Genomic DNA, 18,920 nt, shown 5'->3' with positions numbered 1-18,920 from the left:
AGAACTTGTTCATCTTTTAATTGAAAGTTTTTACCTGTCAAACATCTCCCCACTACCACTACCAGCTTCTGGTACCCACCTATCTACTCTCTGCTTCTACAAATTCAACTTTTTCTGATTCCACAAATAGGTGAGATTATGCCCTATTTGTCTTTCTGTGCCTGGTTTATTTCACTTAACATAATGCCCTCTAGGTTTATCCATGTTGTCACAAATGACCCACCATGCATTCATGGCATGGATGAGGGGTGCCAGCTCCTAATCCTCCACAGCACCCACTTCTGCTCCCCGCTATCCCAGAGTGTCCCTGAGCTGAGAATTTCCTTACACCTCCCTCCAGTGCCTCTTTCACTCCCTCCCCTTCAGTCACACCCTGAAGCATGGTTCTTCCTGTGTGTGTCTCAGATGACACCTTTAAAGCAGGTGTCAACATAGAATTTGAATGCATGTCCAGGGTCACTCCCTATAATACATTATAACATTGCTCAATTCCCAATCTTACTGACTAAATTCAATCCAACAAAAATCATGAAGGATTGCTGCCAGAGAGGCAGCACCACTTGATGGTTAAGTCCTCTGGGCCTGGTTTTAGACTTCCTGGCTCCTTCCTTGCAAGTTGTGCAACACTGGGTAATTAACCTCTCTCAGCCTGTTTCCTATTCGGTAAAATTCAGAAAATGATAGAACTTATTTCACAGGTTGTATGTGAGAATTAAGTTGGTTAAGACATGCCAAAAGTGCTTGGCAAAGAGCCTGGCACATAGTGAAGTCCTGCTGGTGGTGATGATGACGATCCTCTACCACAGGGAACACAAACCCAGAATGAATTTCCCTGTCCTCAGGGAGCCTATTGTCGGGCACAATAGACAATGCAGAACGAAAATGCTGCCGTGATAGAGAAAGTGCTAGTTCATGTGCAATGCTGGGCAAGTCACTCCCCCTCTCCAAGCTTCCCCTTACTTACCTTTAGAATTAGAAGGTTACATGGAAAATAAGCAGAGATCAGCATGAAGACCCATGTAGTAATGAGAATTGTATTGATGTAGAGCTGGAGAGGATGCAGAATGTTTAACACATATAACCTTACTTAATCTGCACAGCAAGTCTATGGTGAGGGTTAATATTTTAGTCCTTTATTTTTTCCAGTGCTAGGGAATGAACCCAGGGTGCTTTACCACTGAGCTCCATCTGCAACTCTTTTTACTTTTTATTTTGAGACAAAGTCTCACTAAGTTGCCTAGGCTGGCCTCAAACTTGCAATACTCCTGCTACAGACTCCCAAATCGCTGAGATTACAGGCATGTGCCACTGTGCCCATCTTATTTTAGCCCTTTTGATAATCTATGGATGAAAAGAGGTTCAGAAAAGTGCCATGACCTGCCAAGGCTACACAGTGAGGAAGTAACACGTGTCTACACTGAGTCATCTGAGTCTACACCAGAGCTTGGACCCATTGTATCCTCCTGCCTCTCTAAAATACATTGCCTCATTTAATTTGTTCTTTTAAATTTAAATGACTCTGAGAGGAAGATAGTTTCCAGTTTAGAAAACTGATGCTTGCTGAGGACAAAGGATTCAGCCAAGGCTGATAAACAACAGAGAGGACCGTGGAGTCGCCACTCCACAAGTCATGCTGGACCTGTGGGCCCAGGGTTCAGGGCACAATTTCCTGGAGAACTCCAGACTCCCTGATGGAAAATCCCAAAGGAGCTGTATTCTAACCTGGACTCCCCTTGGCACAAGCCCCCGGAATGCTGTTTAAACCAGCTTTTACAGAGACTCATACACCATTTCTTTTATAAAGAAAAAAAATGAACAGATACCCTGACCACAGTGTTTTTATGGTTTTTCCCCTCTTAAAATGTACATTTTGAAAACTGGAAACTCCTCTGTACTTTGAAATCAGTTCAACAGTTGAGCAATTTCAAGGGTTGACTTGTAACGTTATTAACATTGACATCTTGTGGCCACTTTGGGAAACAGCAAGACCAAATCAATGGGTGAGAACCTAGGATCTCCCTGGCTTCAAAGCACTCCAGATCCTAACCCAGGTCCTGTCTCCAAGGTGCTTGGGATCATGAAGTTGATCCTCCCCATCACTCACTAACTATTCTTCCCAGACCCTGCCTCTGTCTTTCCCAAGGCTTCAAGTGTATCCCTTCCCTTCCCAGGGTTCCTTTCCCCATCTGCAAATAACCAGCCACATGAGCATTGGTCTTTGCAGATTCTGACATAGTATGGCTCTGTTGCTGGTGTCTGACTAGATGGACAGAAAATTGGCATTGCATTGTGCTGACTGTAATATGTTCTGAAATGCTTCTTAGACAGTTGAATTATTTATAATTGCCACTTCAAGCCCTTTACCTTATTTCTCTAAAGGGATGTTTGTTATTTTTGTTTTCACTTGTAAGAGTTTATCTACTAATCAATTGTCTTCCTTACAACATGTTTTCCCCTTGGGAACCGAACACTTTAACCCAATCAGGCTCTTCACCACATTACTAAATTTATACTGGATTATTATTGAAGGGAAAGCAAGAAATGAGAGATGGGTAAGCAAGAAGTGAAAGACCGAGAGCAGGCAGAGATACACATGAGAGTTTATTTGTCAGAGCGACAAATAAAGGCCATCTCTCTATAGGAGAGTTCTGGGACTTTTATGGAGGAGCCTCAAGACTCAGAGCTGGGTGGGTCCTAATGCGGCTGGTTAAGGGTTGTGTTGGTATGAGGGAGTGGTCAGCCTTTCTCAGAAACACCCTTGGGCAGGAAAGTGAAACTGTTTCCTTACAATGGCTAATCTGTTTCCATCCAGATGCTAAGCAAAGACCTTATAATTAATAAGAACCTTATAAGTGGTTTTGAATGGTTATTCCCAAAAAATAAAGCAACTTTAAAAAAAAAAAAAAAGCTCCAGATGATATCGGGAGATACTGAGTGAATTTACCAATGGAAAAAAAAGTTGTTTCTACTATTTTAGCCTTTGGTGAAGAGATAGTAGAAAAATAAAAGACTCTGCTCAGACCCATCAATCTGCATTGCCAGCTCTGCTCTCCCTAATCTCCTGGCTTTGGAGTCTTTCACCAGCTGTGATTCCAAACTCAGAAACAACCTCTTTCAATGTGCCTTGTACCCCTCCGTCCCAGACTGACCTTCCTTCCTTTTCCTATCCTTGTCCTGCTCAGAAATATGTGACTCTCTGCTGGCTACCTTTTAAATGCCACAGCCTTGCCCCTTCGCCTTTTCCACACCCTTGCCCCCACCTTTTCAATGTCTTTAACTTCCTTCTGATCCTCCCTCCCTCCATGTTCCAGGCAAACTAAACTTTTCTACTTCAAGGAACATCCTGCATTTCCCCATGTCGATGGCTTTCCCTTATGCTGATATTTATTGTCATTTCTCCCCAATAGGAAGAGCCTTTCTTTACTTCCCAAACATCATTTCCCCACTAGAGGCCATAAAGGTGGGAACACATTCATTTCCCTTGGGATCCCAGTGTCTAGCTCAATGCCTGGTGTAAAACTGTCTATGATGTCTACTGGATTTCATTGAATATAAAAAGTTCTGTTGTATAAAGGAAAGAAGAGGAGTCCAACCCCAGGCAGTGGGGAGCTAAGTGTGTTGATAGAGATGAACTCACTTTCTGAACTTGCTTAGGAAGGCAGAAGGAAGCAGGGGCAGCCCTTGCACACCCAGAGCACCTGGTCCCCCTACTGACACAGGCAATTCTCCTTGTAGCCTTCCAAGGTGAAGTTCTCAGAGCAAGGAGGTAGGCCACCAATTCCCTGTTCTTGCTAGATTTCTCCATGTACCTACTGGCAGAAAGTTAAGGTACTCATCCTGAGATTGGATTTGCTACCAACTATGAAGGGCTTAGTTGGGTTTTGGATGGGGACAAACAGCCCAGCAGATGACAGCACTGTAGCTGGATTGCAGCTACAGCCACAGAAAATAGCCTCTACTCAGGGTCTCTAGGCAACCATTTTGGCTGTCCTACACCTACCTTCCTCTGATGCTTGAATCTTAGGGAAGAATGTCCACCTTCTCCTCCTCCCCTGACCTTGCATCCACCAAGTTATTGAGTCCTGTCTCTCCCCCTAATCCCCATGACTTCTCTGTATTCTGACACAGCCTGCACTCAAAATCTCATCACCTAATTCTCCCTGATGACTCCATAATAATCTTTCTAGCTCAAAATCATGCCATTCGGCTGGATGTGGTGGTACACTCTTGTAATCCCAGGATGCTAAGGCAAGTTCAAGATCAGTATCAGCAACTTGGTGAGACCCTGTTTCAAGATAAAAAATCAAAAGGGTTGGGGATGTAGCTCAGTGGTAGGTTCAATCCCTAGTATCAAAATTAAAAAAAAAAAAAACATGCCACTCTCCTCCTTGAAATCTTTCAAAGGTTGGCTATCATTTTGAGATAAAATTCAAATTCAATAACCAGACACATGCAGCCAAGAGCAATGTTAAAAATATTTAACAACCTGTATGACTTTCTGAAAATCACTGGACACCAATCAAACAAAAAGAACTTTAGTAACAGTGTTAGGCAGGAACCTGAAGGCCCCCTGTTGGCCAGACATTAACTCCCCAGTTGTGTTATAGGGAAGTCCAAGAGGGTACCAGACTCCCAGGGGCATCTCAGGGGTTAGGTTCAGTAGCTACTTACAATAAGGATTGAGGTATTGCAGTATTTTAAGAACCCGTACAGGGCCACACTGGGTATTACCTGTACACAGTCTATTCTAAACTGGCTTATTCCTAGTTTCCACCTCTCCCTGCTATTCCAGATGTCACACTTCAGGGATATAGAGGTGGCCTCTGCAAATGAAATGTGGCCTCACTGCCTGGAAAGTGCTTTCCAGTGTCCTTTCTAGCTCGAGTGTCATCTGAGGGCAGCCTTCCTGGCCTCCAGGTATGAGTAACCTCCTTGTGCTTCCACTGGAATCTTAGAGCAGCCTGAGCACACTCACACTGAGGCCTCTTTTTCCCTGTCTCCCCCATTCAGAGGCTCTTTACCTCATTCTTCTCTGCCTTGGCCACCCTAAGTAGAACACTGGCCCTCAGTAAATGACCAATAAGCATTTGTTCAATTGAATTAAAGTCAACCATAGATCTTGGAGGGGACTGTATCCACAACTCAAGGCAGAGCTTTGTGTGCATCGTCATAGCAACAGTGACTTGGTGCTGTATAACATGTGAGCACTCACAGCATGTAGGATGGTTTCCACACTTTGTGATTATGCACCTTTCCCCACAAATTTTGAACATTTGCTATGAAACACACTTAAGTATACTTCTTCTATTTATCAGTTTTATTCATGCCTACTAAGCCAAAATATTATGCACATTAAAAACTTTTTGAACAGTGTAAAGCACACACGTGAATGCATTTTGAAGGATATAATAATGATATATATAGAAGCCTGAAGTCTTCTTTTCACATCTCAAGGGCCAACTTGTGTGGTCCACACTGGAGGCCACTGCTGAGGCACATGTGCATTCAGGTCTCTGCATAGCATTTGCTCCTGGAGGGCCAGTTTGCATCTGCCAGAATTCTAGGTTTGCATTAAAGCCCAGCTCAGATGTTCAAAGCAGATTATGAAGATCCCTAGAACGCATCTCATAGACCACATATTCTGATCTCTACAGGAAAGCAGGGAGGGGAGGGGGGAGGGGAGGGGGAGGGGAAGGGGGAGGGGAGGGGGAGGGGAGGGAAAGGGAGAGGAGGGAAGGGAAGGGAAGAGAAGGGAAGGGAAGAGAAGGGAAGAAGAAAGAAAAGAGGAGAGGGAATGAACCTTTTATGCCATCCTCTGAAAATGGCAAATAAACATCGAGAAGAATGTCTAGGATGGTGACCCTTGAATGACAGATTTTCCCCTAGGGGACATTTTCCCTCAGGGGACATTTAGCAATGTCTAGAGATGTTTTCGTTTCTCATAACTACAGGAGTGCAACTACTGCAGAATCTAGGCATGTTGCCAAACATCATATAATGCAGAGGACAGTCCACAAGAAAAAAAAATTATTTGGGGAAAATAAATATAAAATAATAAGATAAAGTAAATAAGAGTGCTGATATTAGGAAACTTTGGTCTAGAAGGAGAGCAAGCATGCTTAGTTCTGCCAGAGTTCTGCTGCTTCTGGGCTCTGTGGCCTTGAGCAGGGTATTTCACTCCTCCATGCTTGGTGCCTCCTCTATAAATGGATTCATCATTTATTAACTCATTCATTCCCTTAACAGACACTTCCCAGGAAGTGGAGATGAGTAGTGATCAAGACCCAAGGGACTGTGGGAACTAAATAAACCAAGTGTCAAAAGCCCTTCATAATTGTGTAAGATGCTCAAGGGACCAGGGCAGCAGATTGATGTGTAGATGGCACAGTTGGCGCATGTAGGATGTGGGCTCCCTTCAGAAGTCCTCACTTTCTAGTTGCTATCTTCCCTCTTTGAGACACCCAAGGTTTTATCATGTTTGAGCCTCTCTAGATGCAACGTGTATATTAAAATGATGCCGTTTGTAATGACAGTCAGCTAGGAAGCAGTCATGCCATAGCTGTCATTGACTGTGGGTCTGAAAACTTGATCAGTGGTCCAGATTCCTGCCAGGTGGGGCTGAACCTGGGTGGTTAAGTCAAGAAACCACTGAAGGATGGTTCAAGGAAAGCCTGGAATCCCAATGTTGTATGAGAACTTTCCTCCTATGATGGATTCAAGAATGACTTTATCATAGGAATGATCAGGTTTTGATGCTTGAAGATGATTAGAGAATGTCTTTCTCCAGATGGACAGGTAACCCAGATCTACCTACCTGTTGCTTTTTGGAGACACAAGGGCAATCAAATCTTGCTCTCAGCTAAGCCAGTGATTCTCATCCCAGGCTGCACATTAAAATTAATTAGTGAGTGGGGCCAGCTGAGATGCACATGCCTGTAACCCCAGAAACTTCAGAGGCTGAGATAGGAGGATCACAAGTTTGAGGCCAGCCCCAGCAGTTTAGTGAGGCCCCAAGGAACTTAGCAAGACCTGGGGGATGTAGCTCAGTGGTAAAGCATCCCTGTTTTATAATCCCCAGTACAAAAACAAATTAAAATTAATTAGTGGGTTTTTTAAAATACTGATACCTGGACTCTACTCCAAAGAACTAAGGATCTCTAGAGATGAATCCAAGCATCTGAATTTTTTTAAAGCCTTACCTGATTGAAAGGTGCAAAGGATAGCCTGGGCAGTGGATGTTTTCAAATTCTCCAGGTGGTCCTAAATGTTCAGCCAGGCTGAGACCCACTGACAAAAGCCCTCTCTGATCACCTCTAGGAACTGCTACTTCATCCTCCACCTCCTGACACAGCAGGACTCCCCTTGACTGCACATGGGAGCCATCTGAAGAACACTGACAAAGCCCAATGTCCAGGCTGCACCCAGACCATTAAATTGAAATTTCTGGCTGAGGCCCCACATGAGGAACTAATGAAGTTTCCAAGGTAAATCCAGCTCACAGCCAGGGTGGAATCTTGCCCTAAATCCCACATGCTTGATGGCAAAGCCAGCTCCCTGCAGAAGGCCAATCTGCACAGCCAACACTGCATCTATTTAAAACACCACTGGGGCCTACTTTGTGCCTTACAGCATATTTATTTGTGACCAGTCTTGCAGTTTACCTGTACCTACAAGGCTGGGCAACATTTTATAATACCTTACACATCATAGGCACTGAATGAAGTTTGAAAAATTGAACAAATAAATGGAAGGATATATATATATATATATTTTGTCATATATATTTTTCAAATCATATGGGTGCCTCCATTAATGTGCTAGTTTTGAAGATAAGATAGAGATAAGAGTACTCTTCGGTTTGAAGATCACTATAAAATAATAGATAACTGGTCAGGTAGAGGACTTGACCTTCTAAGCCAGAGGTCAAAGCAAAAATATTAATGTTTTATAAGAGGGAGAATTCTAAATTCCAAGATAAGGCTATGGCTCACAGCTACGTATTGATGTACATCATTCAGGGTCAAGAGGGGCACAATATTACCAAAAATCCAGTGGTGTTCTGATAGCTTTATTAAATAGCAAGTTATAAAGACTAACACACAGTCCTTGTAGGAGATGCTACTAGGGATGATCTAAGTCAGGGATGCTGGGTTTTTCAGAATTTGGTTATCAACAAAGGACTAGCACTTGTCATATCCAAATGCCACTCATTTTTCAGAGCTAGTTTTTAAATGTCCTAGACCCTTACCACTAATTCAATAATCCTAACATAGTCTTTATTTTAATATAGTATTCAGAGAGTTCTGTTTCTAAAATCAGTTTGAGGCATGACAAAGATTGCCTTAAAGCTACACTGGATAAGCACAGGGTCCAAGAGAGCAGGTGTATGCCTGATATGTCACTGGGTATCAAGGCCCATGGCCTGCTCCATGGCTTGGGTGTCCTTTGCTGGTGGTTTGGGCAGGTCCAGCATGGTGGAAAAGTCATTCCTGGGATTCCCAGTGACCAAAATCCAATGGTTCTTTGGTTTTTCAACTTTGTGTGAATCCAGATGTGTGTGAGCTGCAACTTCAACTTCTTTTCCAAAATAGGTCCTAAAGCAAGAAAAGATTAATTCTGGTTGGAAATCAAGTAACTACTTTCAATAGGATTTCATTTCATCTCAAAGCACCAAATAAAGCAGACTACTACACACAAAGCCCTTGGGATATCTAAGATGTGGCCTGTTTGCAGGAAGATTTCACCCTGTTTAGGTGAGGATTAGGCAGGTCATGTCTGTTATAGCTAAAATCCGGCAGGAAAGGATTTAAATAAAAGGGGCTCCAATGAGATTTTCACACCATCAGAGTTCTGTATGGCAACATTTCATCATCAAAGGACTTTTTTTGTGTGTCTTTATTTGTATTCACGAGCCCCTTATGTGGCATTTGCTGTACCCTGCAATACAATACCTTAAGAAAAGATTGCGGTGGACTGCCAGTGCCCGATTCGTGTAATGGTGATAGATGACAATTTTTTCATTTGCCTTTAGATAAAAAAATAAAAAAAAAAAATTGTGCTATTAGCATCCTGAATTAAGGTCTCCATTTTTCTATATGCAAAAATATAGATTATTCATATTTCAATTTAGTATATGTATATAATAAATATGTATGGAATAACTTAGAAGCCAAGCATTTGATTAAATACATTATGGTAGATATCCATATGGCAGAATAATTGTTCAAAATCATAATATGGATCTTTGACAACCTGAGATATGGCCAATGGTGTTATTAAGTGTAAAAAAATATTCATGATGTTCTATCTTGTAAAAAAAAATTTACCTATACCTATGTACAGAAAAATAAATAGTAAACAACAGTAATCATCTGTGGAAAGTGGAACTATTACTAGTAATTTGCATATCTTTGTGTGCTTTTCTGACTTCATAAGTGAACATATATTGTCTTTATAATGAGAAAAAAATAAATATTACTTTAAAAGCCTAACTCATGTAAGCTAAATGTGTCAGAAAGAGAAAAGCAGCCCCTGGAATCCAGAAGCTGACCCTCCTCTCAGCTGTGGTTAGTGTTCTCCTAGATACCAGACTGATTTTAAGGAATGTCCACATTAGACAAGGCTACTCTGTGACCATGCTGGGTCAAGACAAGATCAAAACCATTCTGTAGTCATGACTGAAGACAGGCAAAACAAGAGGATTGTCCGGATCACAAAATCCCAAACATCCCGCCCTCCTGCTACCATGAATGACCACTGTCTCTTTATCAATGTCAGTTTTAATTTTGCCTTTGTCTGCACTTCTAGAGGTTAGAGATGCTGATGGGCCAATCATGGGGTCCCTTTGCTTCCTGACAGCCTCCAATCCAGTGCAAAGTCTCACTTCGTGGAACTCTCCCCAAAATACCCAACCGAAGCCCCATTCTATAAGCATCTTTCCCAACACCTCCTTACTGAGGCGCCCCACTTTCCCCAAGGTGTGCATTCTCCCTCATCCCAACAAGCAATATACCCAATTTGCTCAACTACAGGTGCTCCTGATGGCCTCTGGCCAGAGGGTGGTGGCCTGTGCAAGGTAGCCTGGAGAGGTCTGGGGTTCCTGTTTTGCAGATGTGTAACCATGACTAAGTGAGGTTAAGACACCTGCCTCAGGCCATAAGGTGAGTTATCTGTGGTGCAAAGAGCTCCTGTGCTGGGCCACTGCTCCTTCTAGAACATAACAACCATCAAGGCAACAATGAATACTTGCCAGTGCATTCTGTAAGCCAGGCACTTTTCATGCAAATGGATCTTTTAGAAGTCTTCACAAAACCTCCTAAGGTGACTATTATTAATGTCCCTATGTACAGATAAGGAACTGAGGCACTGACTGCTTAAATGGTTGACATGAAGCACAATTCCTAGGAAAGCAAAACTTGGCAAAGAATGACTAAGGACGAGAAATTTGTCAAGCCTGCTTCACTGGGAGGAGGACACTTGTGAAGCTGGGTCCACACAGCAAAGCTCCAGAGAGACAGGCACTCTGTGTGGAATAGATTCCAAGTAACGTCTACCTGTGGCCACTTCCTGGACAGGGAGCAGCAGCCATGGATGGCCAATCTGTAAATTCTTTCTGCTAAGGCCATACTCTCCCAGTGACTCTAACAAGCCTATGAGTAGCAAAGCCAAAAGTGAGGTCTGTGCCACTAACACCTGCTGCCCAACAGCACCTTATCTCAGGCTCCAGTCCCACAAGGTCCAAGTCTAATAAAATGTCCCCCACTGTCAAGAAGAATGATATTCTTTGCAGGACTACTGTGTTGCCAATGTGGTTGCCCTGCTCTCTCCTTTAATTCCCTGAGACTTCCCAGTCTCTTTAGCAATGAGAATGCAACCAAATATTGTAAAGGAAGCAGGGTCATAATTCTTGTGATCTCACTCTGGACTTCTCAATCTATCTTAAGAACAGGGCCTTGGATTCAGCGTTTTTGTTTTTTGTTGGCTGGTTGGTTGGTTTTGTTTTTGGCACTGGGATTGCTTTACCACTAAGCTCCAGCCCCAGTCCTTTTTATGTTTTATTTTGAGTCAGGTTCTCACTAAGTTGCTGAGACTGGCCTTGAACTTGTGATCCTCCAGGCTTAGCCTCCTAAGTCACAGGGATGACTGGTGTACATCACTCTGCCTGGCTAATCTTTACTGTTTTGTAAAAAGTTCTTTAGAGATGCTATCCTGCAGTCAGGGTTGAGAAACACTAATGCAGGATGCTGCCACAGAAAAACACTAGTGCCCTCTAACTTTGAACTAAAATCAAAGAAAAAGAGAGAGCAAGTTATTTAAGCTAGGGGAAAATCTCTGTTCTACAGACAGGAGCAAGTGGCGGCATTGTTGCACTCATGCCGTAGCCTCGCAGCCTGGAAATCTGTGCCCTCCCTACCATGCACTCACCTGGATGGGGAAGCCTTCAAACTCCAGGCGCAGCTGCGGATCGAGGAAAGAAGCCTGCCAGCAGTTCAGGTGGGAGACCTCATCTGTCAGGTATACCTCCTGGAGCCAAGATTTCTTAGATGACTTCAGAAGGGTCCTGTGGTCACTGGATAAATATAACTGGAAATGACAGCAGACATGAAACAAAGTCATTGCTCCTGAAAAAGCATTCAGCAGGCTGGATGGCAAGAATGTTCCAAAGTAGTTTTATTATTGTTATTTGTTTAGAAATTTGTTTTTTGTTTGTCTGGAATTTGGTTTTTTTGTTTTGTTTTGTTTTGTTTTGTTTTTTTGTGTGTGTGTGTGTGTGTTTGTTTTATACTGGCAATGGAATCCAGGACATTACACCACTGAGTTACATCCTCAGCCCTTTTAATTTTATTTATTTATTTTGAGAAAGGGTCTAACAAAATTACCCAGGCTACCCTTGAACTTGCAATCCTCTAACCTCAACCTCCGGAGGAGCTGGGATTATAGGAGTGCACTACTGTGCTGAGCTTCAAAAGCAGTTTTTAAAAACCCTGTTCTATCTGATTATATGAGAAAGCATGATTTTACTCTTCTTTGGACATGCCATCTTGGAATGTGGAGACCAACACACACACACATGCACACACACACAGTCAACTCAAACTACTTCTCATTTCTTTGAATACCAAGCTCAGTCTCCCTGTCTTTCCCACTCCCTGCCTCTGCTCCCCTCCTCTGTTTCAAAGGATAGGACCTGGGTCAATTATTTATTATAAATAATGCTGCATCAAACTTGATGCATGAAGTACTCTGCAGGCCAACATCATCACAGCTGATATCCATTTGGGAGTTTTCAACATGCCCTGTGCCCTTCTGGAATTTGTGTTAGTGCTGAGAATTTGTGTCAGCTTAGTGGCAGCCAGAAACCACTCATCCTGCTGAAATGTCCAAAATGTTAGTTCCATGTGAGCTCTTTACTGGTTTACCTTCCGCCTGGATGTGGAGTTAGTTTCTGCATCTTTGATGGGATTTTAATAGGGCTTTCTATATAAAATCCCATACAGTGGGGGCATTATGGGGAAGATAGAAATGAGTTATTATCTTCAATGATTTCTCTACCTAGCAAGAGAAGGAGAAGCAGTATAGATAAGGGATGCAGCTTGCTGTGGTTTGGGTATTAAAGACGCCCCTAAGGCCCATGTGTTAAAGGCATGTTTCTCAGTGTGGTTCTTTTGGGAAATGGTGGAGCCTTTGAAAGGTGGGGACTTGAGGGAGTCCCTTAGCTCATTGGGGATGCTCTGAAAAGAGGATTGTGGAACCCTAACTCCTTTCTGTCCTTCTTTGCTCCCTGGCTCATGCCATAAGCAGTTTTGCTCAGCCATGAGTTGCCACCACGATGTGCTGCCTCACCACAGATCCAAAGCAATGATGGGTCCAACTGATCATGGACTGGAAAAGCCAAAATGGAGCTTTACTCTTTCTACATTGATTATCTCCAGGATTTTGTTACAGTGATGTGAAGCTAACACAACTAACAGTAAGGAAAGAGTTATCTAGCAGAGCTACAGGCAATGTACTGTGTGAGGACAGAGGAAGCACAGTGCTCTCCTGGGGGCTGCAGAAAGGCTCTGAGGAGAAGCAGAGTGCTGGGGAGCCAGAGATGGGGAACACAAACAGGGAGGGCAGGGGCATCTCATTGGGAACTTCAAATGCCATAATGAGCACCTGGAACCTCCTTCTGAGGGCAGTGGGGAGCCATGCTGGCCTTTCAATGAGGTGACCAGACATGATGAGCTTTTAAAGTATTCATCTGACTGCACCCTACCTACAACGGTCTAAGTCAAGATGGACTGAAGTGGGCAACACTGTAGGCTTGGATGGAGGTTCAAAGTGGGAATGAGAGGACAGGCCAAAGAAAAAGCAGTGGAATGTGACACTTAGCAGGACATAGGTGGGAAAGGGATATGAACCCAAAACACACCACAAACTTAAGCCCTAGAAAACAGAACAGTGGTGCCATTCAGAGCAGCACAAAACCATAACTTGAAATGGGGAAGAATATCTGTCTCAAACCACAAACTGTTGTATTTGTGTAAAGACAAACAGTAATAAAATCAGGAACCAACCTACAAGGCCATTATTGCTAGATATTTTTTATGGATGCCCTGGAAATGCTTGCTAATTCAAAGATAAAAAACAGAAATTGGAGGTCTGAGAATTTGGGAAGAGAGAAAATTGTCACTTTTTGTGGATGAAATTGTTGTCTACCTAAAAATATACCAGAATCAACTAAAAAACGATTTGAATGAATAATTTCATCAAAGGTGAATGTAAAAATTGATGGTTTTCTTATATTTTATAAGAAAAAATATTTTTCATGCTATCAAATGTTATTTCCTTATATTATCAAAAGGACCTCCTTGATCTTTCAACACAGACTCTGAAAGCTAGAAGATCCTGGAATAACATATTTCAAACACTGAAAGAAAATGGGTTCCAACCAAGAATTGTGTATCCAGCGAAATTAAGCTTCAGGATGGAAGATGAAATTAAAACCTTCCACGATAAACAAAAGTTAAAAGAATTTGCAGCTAGAAAACCATCTCTTCAAAACATCCTCGGCAAAACATTACAGGAAGAGGAAATGGAAAATAACAATGAAAACCAACAGTGGGAGGTAGGACAGTAAAGGGGGGAAAAATAATCAAAGAGGAAAACAAACCATGTTTAGTAACATAAATAAACAAATATGGCTGGAAGAACAACCCATATCTCAATAATAACCCAAATGTTAATGGCTTAAACTCACCAATTAAGAGACACAGGCTAGTAGAATGGATCACAAAACAAGACCCAACAATATGCTGCCTACAGGAGACGCATTTGATAGGAAAAGACATACATAGGCTGAAGGTGAAAGGTTGGGAAAAAATCATATCACTCATATGGACTTCAGAAACAAGCAGGAGTGTCCATACTCATATCAAATAAAATAGATTTCAAGCCAAAGTTAATCAAAAGGGATAAAGAGGGACACTACATACTGCTCAAGGGAACCATACACCAACAAGACATAACAATCATAAATATATATGCCCCAAACAATGGTGCAGCTATGTTCATCAAACAAACTCTTCTCAAGTTCAAGAGTCTAATAGACCACCATACAATAATCATGGGAGACTTCAACACACCTCTCTCACCACTGGACAGATCTTCCAAACAAAAGTTGAATAAGGAAACTATAGAACTCAATAACACAATTAATAACCTAGACTTAATTGACATATATAGAATATACCACCCAACATCAAGCAGTTACACTTTTTTTCTCAGCAGCACATGGATCCTTCTCAAAAATAGATCATATATTATGTCACAGGGCAACTCTTAGACAATATAAAGGAGTAGAGATAATACCATGCATCTTATCTGATCATAATGGAATGAAACTGAAAATCAACGATAAAAGAAGGAAGGAAAAATCATGCATCACTTGGAGAATGAACAATAGGTTACTGAATGATCAATGGGTTATAGAAGACATCAAGGAGGAAATTAAAAAATTCTTAGAGATAAATGAAAACACAGACACAACATATCGGAATCTATGGGACACATTGGTTCTAAGAGGAAAATTCATTGCTTGGAGTTCATTCCTTAAAAAAAGAAAAAACCAACAAATAAATGATCTCATACTTCATCTCAAAAATCCTAGAAAAAGAAGAGCAAAACAACAGCAAAAGAAGTAGAAGGCAAGAAATAATTAAAATCAGAGCTGAAATTAATGAAATTGAAACAAAAGAAACAATTGAAAAAATTGACAAAACTAAAAGTTGGTTCTTTGAAAAAATAAATAAAAATGACAGACCCTTAGCCATGCTAACGAAGAAGAGAGAGAACTCAAATTACTAGCATATGGGATGAAAAAGGCAATATCACAACAGACACTTCAGAAATACAGAAGAAAATCAGAAACTATTTTGAATCCTTATACTCCAATAAATTAGAAGATAGTGAAGGCATCGATAAATTTCTTAAGTCATATGATCTGCCCAGATTGAGTCAGGAGGATATAGACAACCTAAACAGACCAATATCAATTGAGGAAATAGAAGAAACCATCAAAAGACTACCAACTAAGAAAAGCCCAGGACCGGATGGGTACACAGCAGAGTTTTACAAAACCTTTAAAGAGGAACTAATACCAATACTTTTCAAGCTACTTCAGGAAATAGAAAAAGAGGGAGAACTTCCAAATTCATTCTACGAGGCCAACATCACCCTGATTCCTAAACCAGACAAAGACACTTCAAAGAAAGAAAACTACAGACCAATATCTCTAATGAACCTAGATGCAAAAATCCTCAATAAAATTCTGGCGAATCGGATACAAAAACATATCAAAAAAATTGTGCACCATGATCAAGTAGGATTCATCCCTGGGATGCAAGGCTGGTTCAATATACGGAAATCAATAAATGTTATTCACCACATCAATAGACTTAAAAATAAGAACCATATGATCATCTCGATAGATGCGGAAAAAGCATTCGACAAAGTACAGCATCCCTTTATGTTCAAAACTCTAGAAAAACTAGGGATAACAGGAACATACCTCAATATTGTAAAAGCAATCTATGCTAAGCCTCAGGTTAGCATCATTCTGAATGGAGAAAAACTGAAGGCATTCCCTCTAAAATCTGGAACAAGACAGGGATGCCCTCTCTCACCACTTCTGTTCAACATAGTTCTCGAAACACTGGCCAGAGCAATTAGACAGACGAAAGAAATTAAAGGCATAAAAATAGGAAAAGAAGAACTTAAATTATCACTATTTCCAGATGACATGATTCTATACCTAGCAGACCCAAAAGGGTCTACAAAGAAACTATTAGAGCTAATAAATGAATTCAGCAAAGTGGCAGGATATAAAATCAACACACATAAATCAAAGGCATTCCTGTATATCAGCGACAAATCCTCTGAAATGGAAATGAGGACAACCACTCCATTCACAATATCCTCAAAAAAAATAAAATACTTGGGAATCAACCTAACAAAAGAGGTGAAAGACTTATACAATGAAAACTACAGAACCCTAAAGAGAGAAATAGAAGAAGATCTTAGAAGATGGAAAAATATAACCTGTTCATGGATAGGCAGAACTAACATCATCAAAATGGCGATATTACCAAAAGTTCTCTATAGGTTTAATGCAATGCCAATCAAAATCCCAATGGCATTTCTTGTAGAAATAGAGAAAGCAATCATGAAATTCATATGGAAAAATAAAAGACCCAGAATAGCAAAAACAATGCTAAGCAGGAAGTGTGAATCAGGCGGTATAGCGATACCAGACTTCAAACTATACTACAGAGCAATAGTATCAAAAATAGCATGGTACTGGTACCAAAACAGGCGGGTGGACCAAATGGTACAGAATAGAGGACACAGAAACCAATCCACAAAACTACAACTATCTTATATTCGATAAAGGGGCTAAAAGCATGCAATGGAGGAAGGATAGCATCTTCAACAAATGGTGCTGGGAAAACTGGAAATCCATATGCAACAAAATGAAACTGAATCCCTTTCTCTCACCATGCACAAAAGTGAATTCAAAATGGATCAAGGAGCTTGATATCAAATCAGAGACACGCCGTCTGATAGAAGAAAAAGTTGGCTACGATCTACATACTGTGGGGTCGGGCTCCAAATTCCTCAATAGGACACCCATAGCACAAAAGTTAATAACTAGAATCAACAAATGGGACTTACTCAAACTAAAAAGTTTTTTCTCAGTAAAAGAAACAATAAGAGAGGTAAATAGGGAGCCTACATCCTGGGAACAAATCTTTACTCCTCACACTTCAGATAGAGCCCTAATATCCAGAGTATACAAAGAACTCAAAAAATTAGACAATAAGATAACAAATAACCCAATCAACAAATGGGCCAAGGACCTGAACAGACACTTCTCAGAGGAGGACATACAATCAATCAACAAGTACATGAAAAAATGCTCACCATCTCTAGCTGTCAGAGAAATGCAAATCAAAACCACCCTAAGATACCATCTCACTCCAGTAAGATTGGCAGCCATTATGAAGTCAAACAACAACAAGTGCTGGCGAGGATGTGGGGAAAAGGGTACACTTGTATATTGCTGGTGGGACTGCAAATTGGTGCAGCCAATTTGGAAAGCAGTATGGAGATTTCTTGGAAAGCTGGGAATGGAAACACCATTTGACCCAGCTATTCCCCTTCTCGGTCTATTCCCTAAAGACCTAAAAAGAGCATGCTACAGGGACACTGCTACATCGATGTTCATAGCAGCACAATTCACAGTAGCAAGACTGTGGAACCAACCTAGATGCCCTTCAATAGATGAATGGTTAAAAAAATGTGGCATTTATGCACAATGGAGTATTACTCTGCATTAAAAAATGACAAAATCATAGAATTTGCAGGGAAATGGATGGCATTAGAGCAGATTATGCTAAGTGAAGCTAGCCAATCCCTAAAAAACAAATGCCAAATGTCTTCTTTGATATAAGGAGAGTAACTAAAAACAGAGTAGGGACGAAGAGCATGAGAAGAAGATTAACATTAAACTGGGATGAGAGGTGGGAGGGAAAGGGAGAGAGAAGGGAAATTGCATGGAAATGGAAGGAGACCCTCAGGGTTATACAAAATTACATACAAGAGGAAGTGAGGGGAAAGGGGAAAATAATACAAGGGGGAGAAATGAATGACAGTAGAGGGGGTAGAGAGAGAAGAGGGGAGGGGAGGGGAGGGGGGATAGTAGAGGATAGGAAAGGCAGCAGAATACAACAGACACTAGTATGGCAATATGTAAATCAATGGATGTGTAACTGATGTGATTCTGCAATCTGTATACGGGGTAAAAATGGGAGTTCATAACCCACTTGAATCAAAGTGTGAAATATGATATATCAAGAACTATGTAATGTTTTGAACAACCAACAATAAAAAATTTTAAAAAAAAGGACCTCCTTAGAATGCTATCCAAAAATATAAGATGACAAGGAGAACCTTTAAGATCAGTGTCAAACCCATGTGAAAAAAGCCATAAAACCTTACTGAGAGAAAGAAAATTTTACTAAGAGAATAAATGGAGAGACCCCTCAGAAGAGCTACTGAATATGTTAATGTTCTGATGTTACAATATCAATCAAAACATGAGGTAAGTTATTCCTGCAAGGGCTAACAGCCTTGATGAAAATAATTATTACATTTAACTGAAAGAATAATTTCTAATGTAATTTGGACAAAGAAATGTAATCAGAGATAGCTATGAGCTGTCAAAGTATATTATAAAGCTGTAGTAATTAAGATACTCTAGTCCTAGAATAAAAACAGACAACTAGAGTCCAATGGATCAAAATAGAAAGCTCAGAAACAATGTGTAGTACACATAATAATTTAGTATGTGCTAAGGGAATCATCATGTATTGATAGAG

General features: G+C 41.0%; 1 protein-coding gene across 1 annotated transcript in view; it reads right to left on the bottom strand.

Annotated features, from left to right (window-relative positions):
• Positions 1–7,822: 7,822 nt before the first annotated feature.
• Positions 7,823–18,920, bottom strand: part of Cfap161 (cilia and flagella associated protein 161) — a 98,142-nt gene continuing 87,044 nt past the window's right edge. Inside the window, exons 7-9 of the mRNA XM_071607345.1 lie at positions 11,425–11,583; positions 8,952–9,025; positions 7,823–8,594 (exon numbers count right to left, since the gene is read on the bottom strand). Coding sequence (XP_071463446.1) covers positions 8,399–8,594; positions 8,952–9,025; positions 11,425–11,583 — 429 coding nt within the window. The 3' untranslated portion in view covers positions 7,823–8,398. The remainder of the gene's footprint in view (positions 8,595–8,951; positions 9,026–11,424; positions 11,584–18,920) is intronic.

The sequence above is a fragment of the Marmota flaviventris genome, chromosome 2, assembly GCF_047511675.1.
Source record: "Marmota flaviventris isolate mMarFla1 chromosome 2, mMarFla1.hap1, whole genome shotgun sequence".
Taxonomy (NCBI): domain Eukaryota; kingdom Metazoa; phylum Chordata; class Mammalia; order Rodentia; family Sciuridae; genus Marmota; species Marmota flaviventris.
Note: the sequence above shows the minus strand (reverse complement) of the source record. Positions and strands in the feature narration are given on the sequence as shown.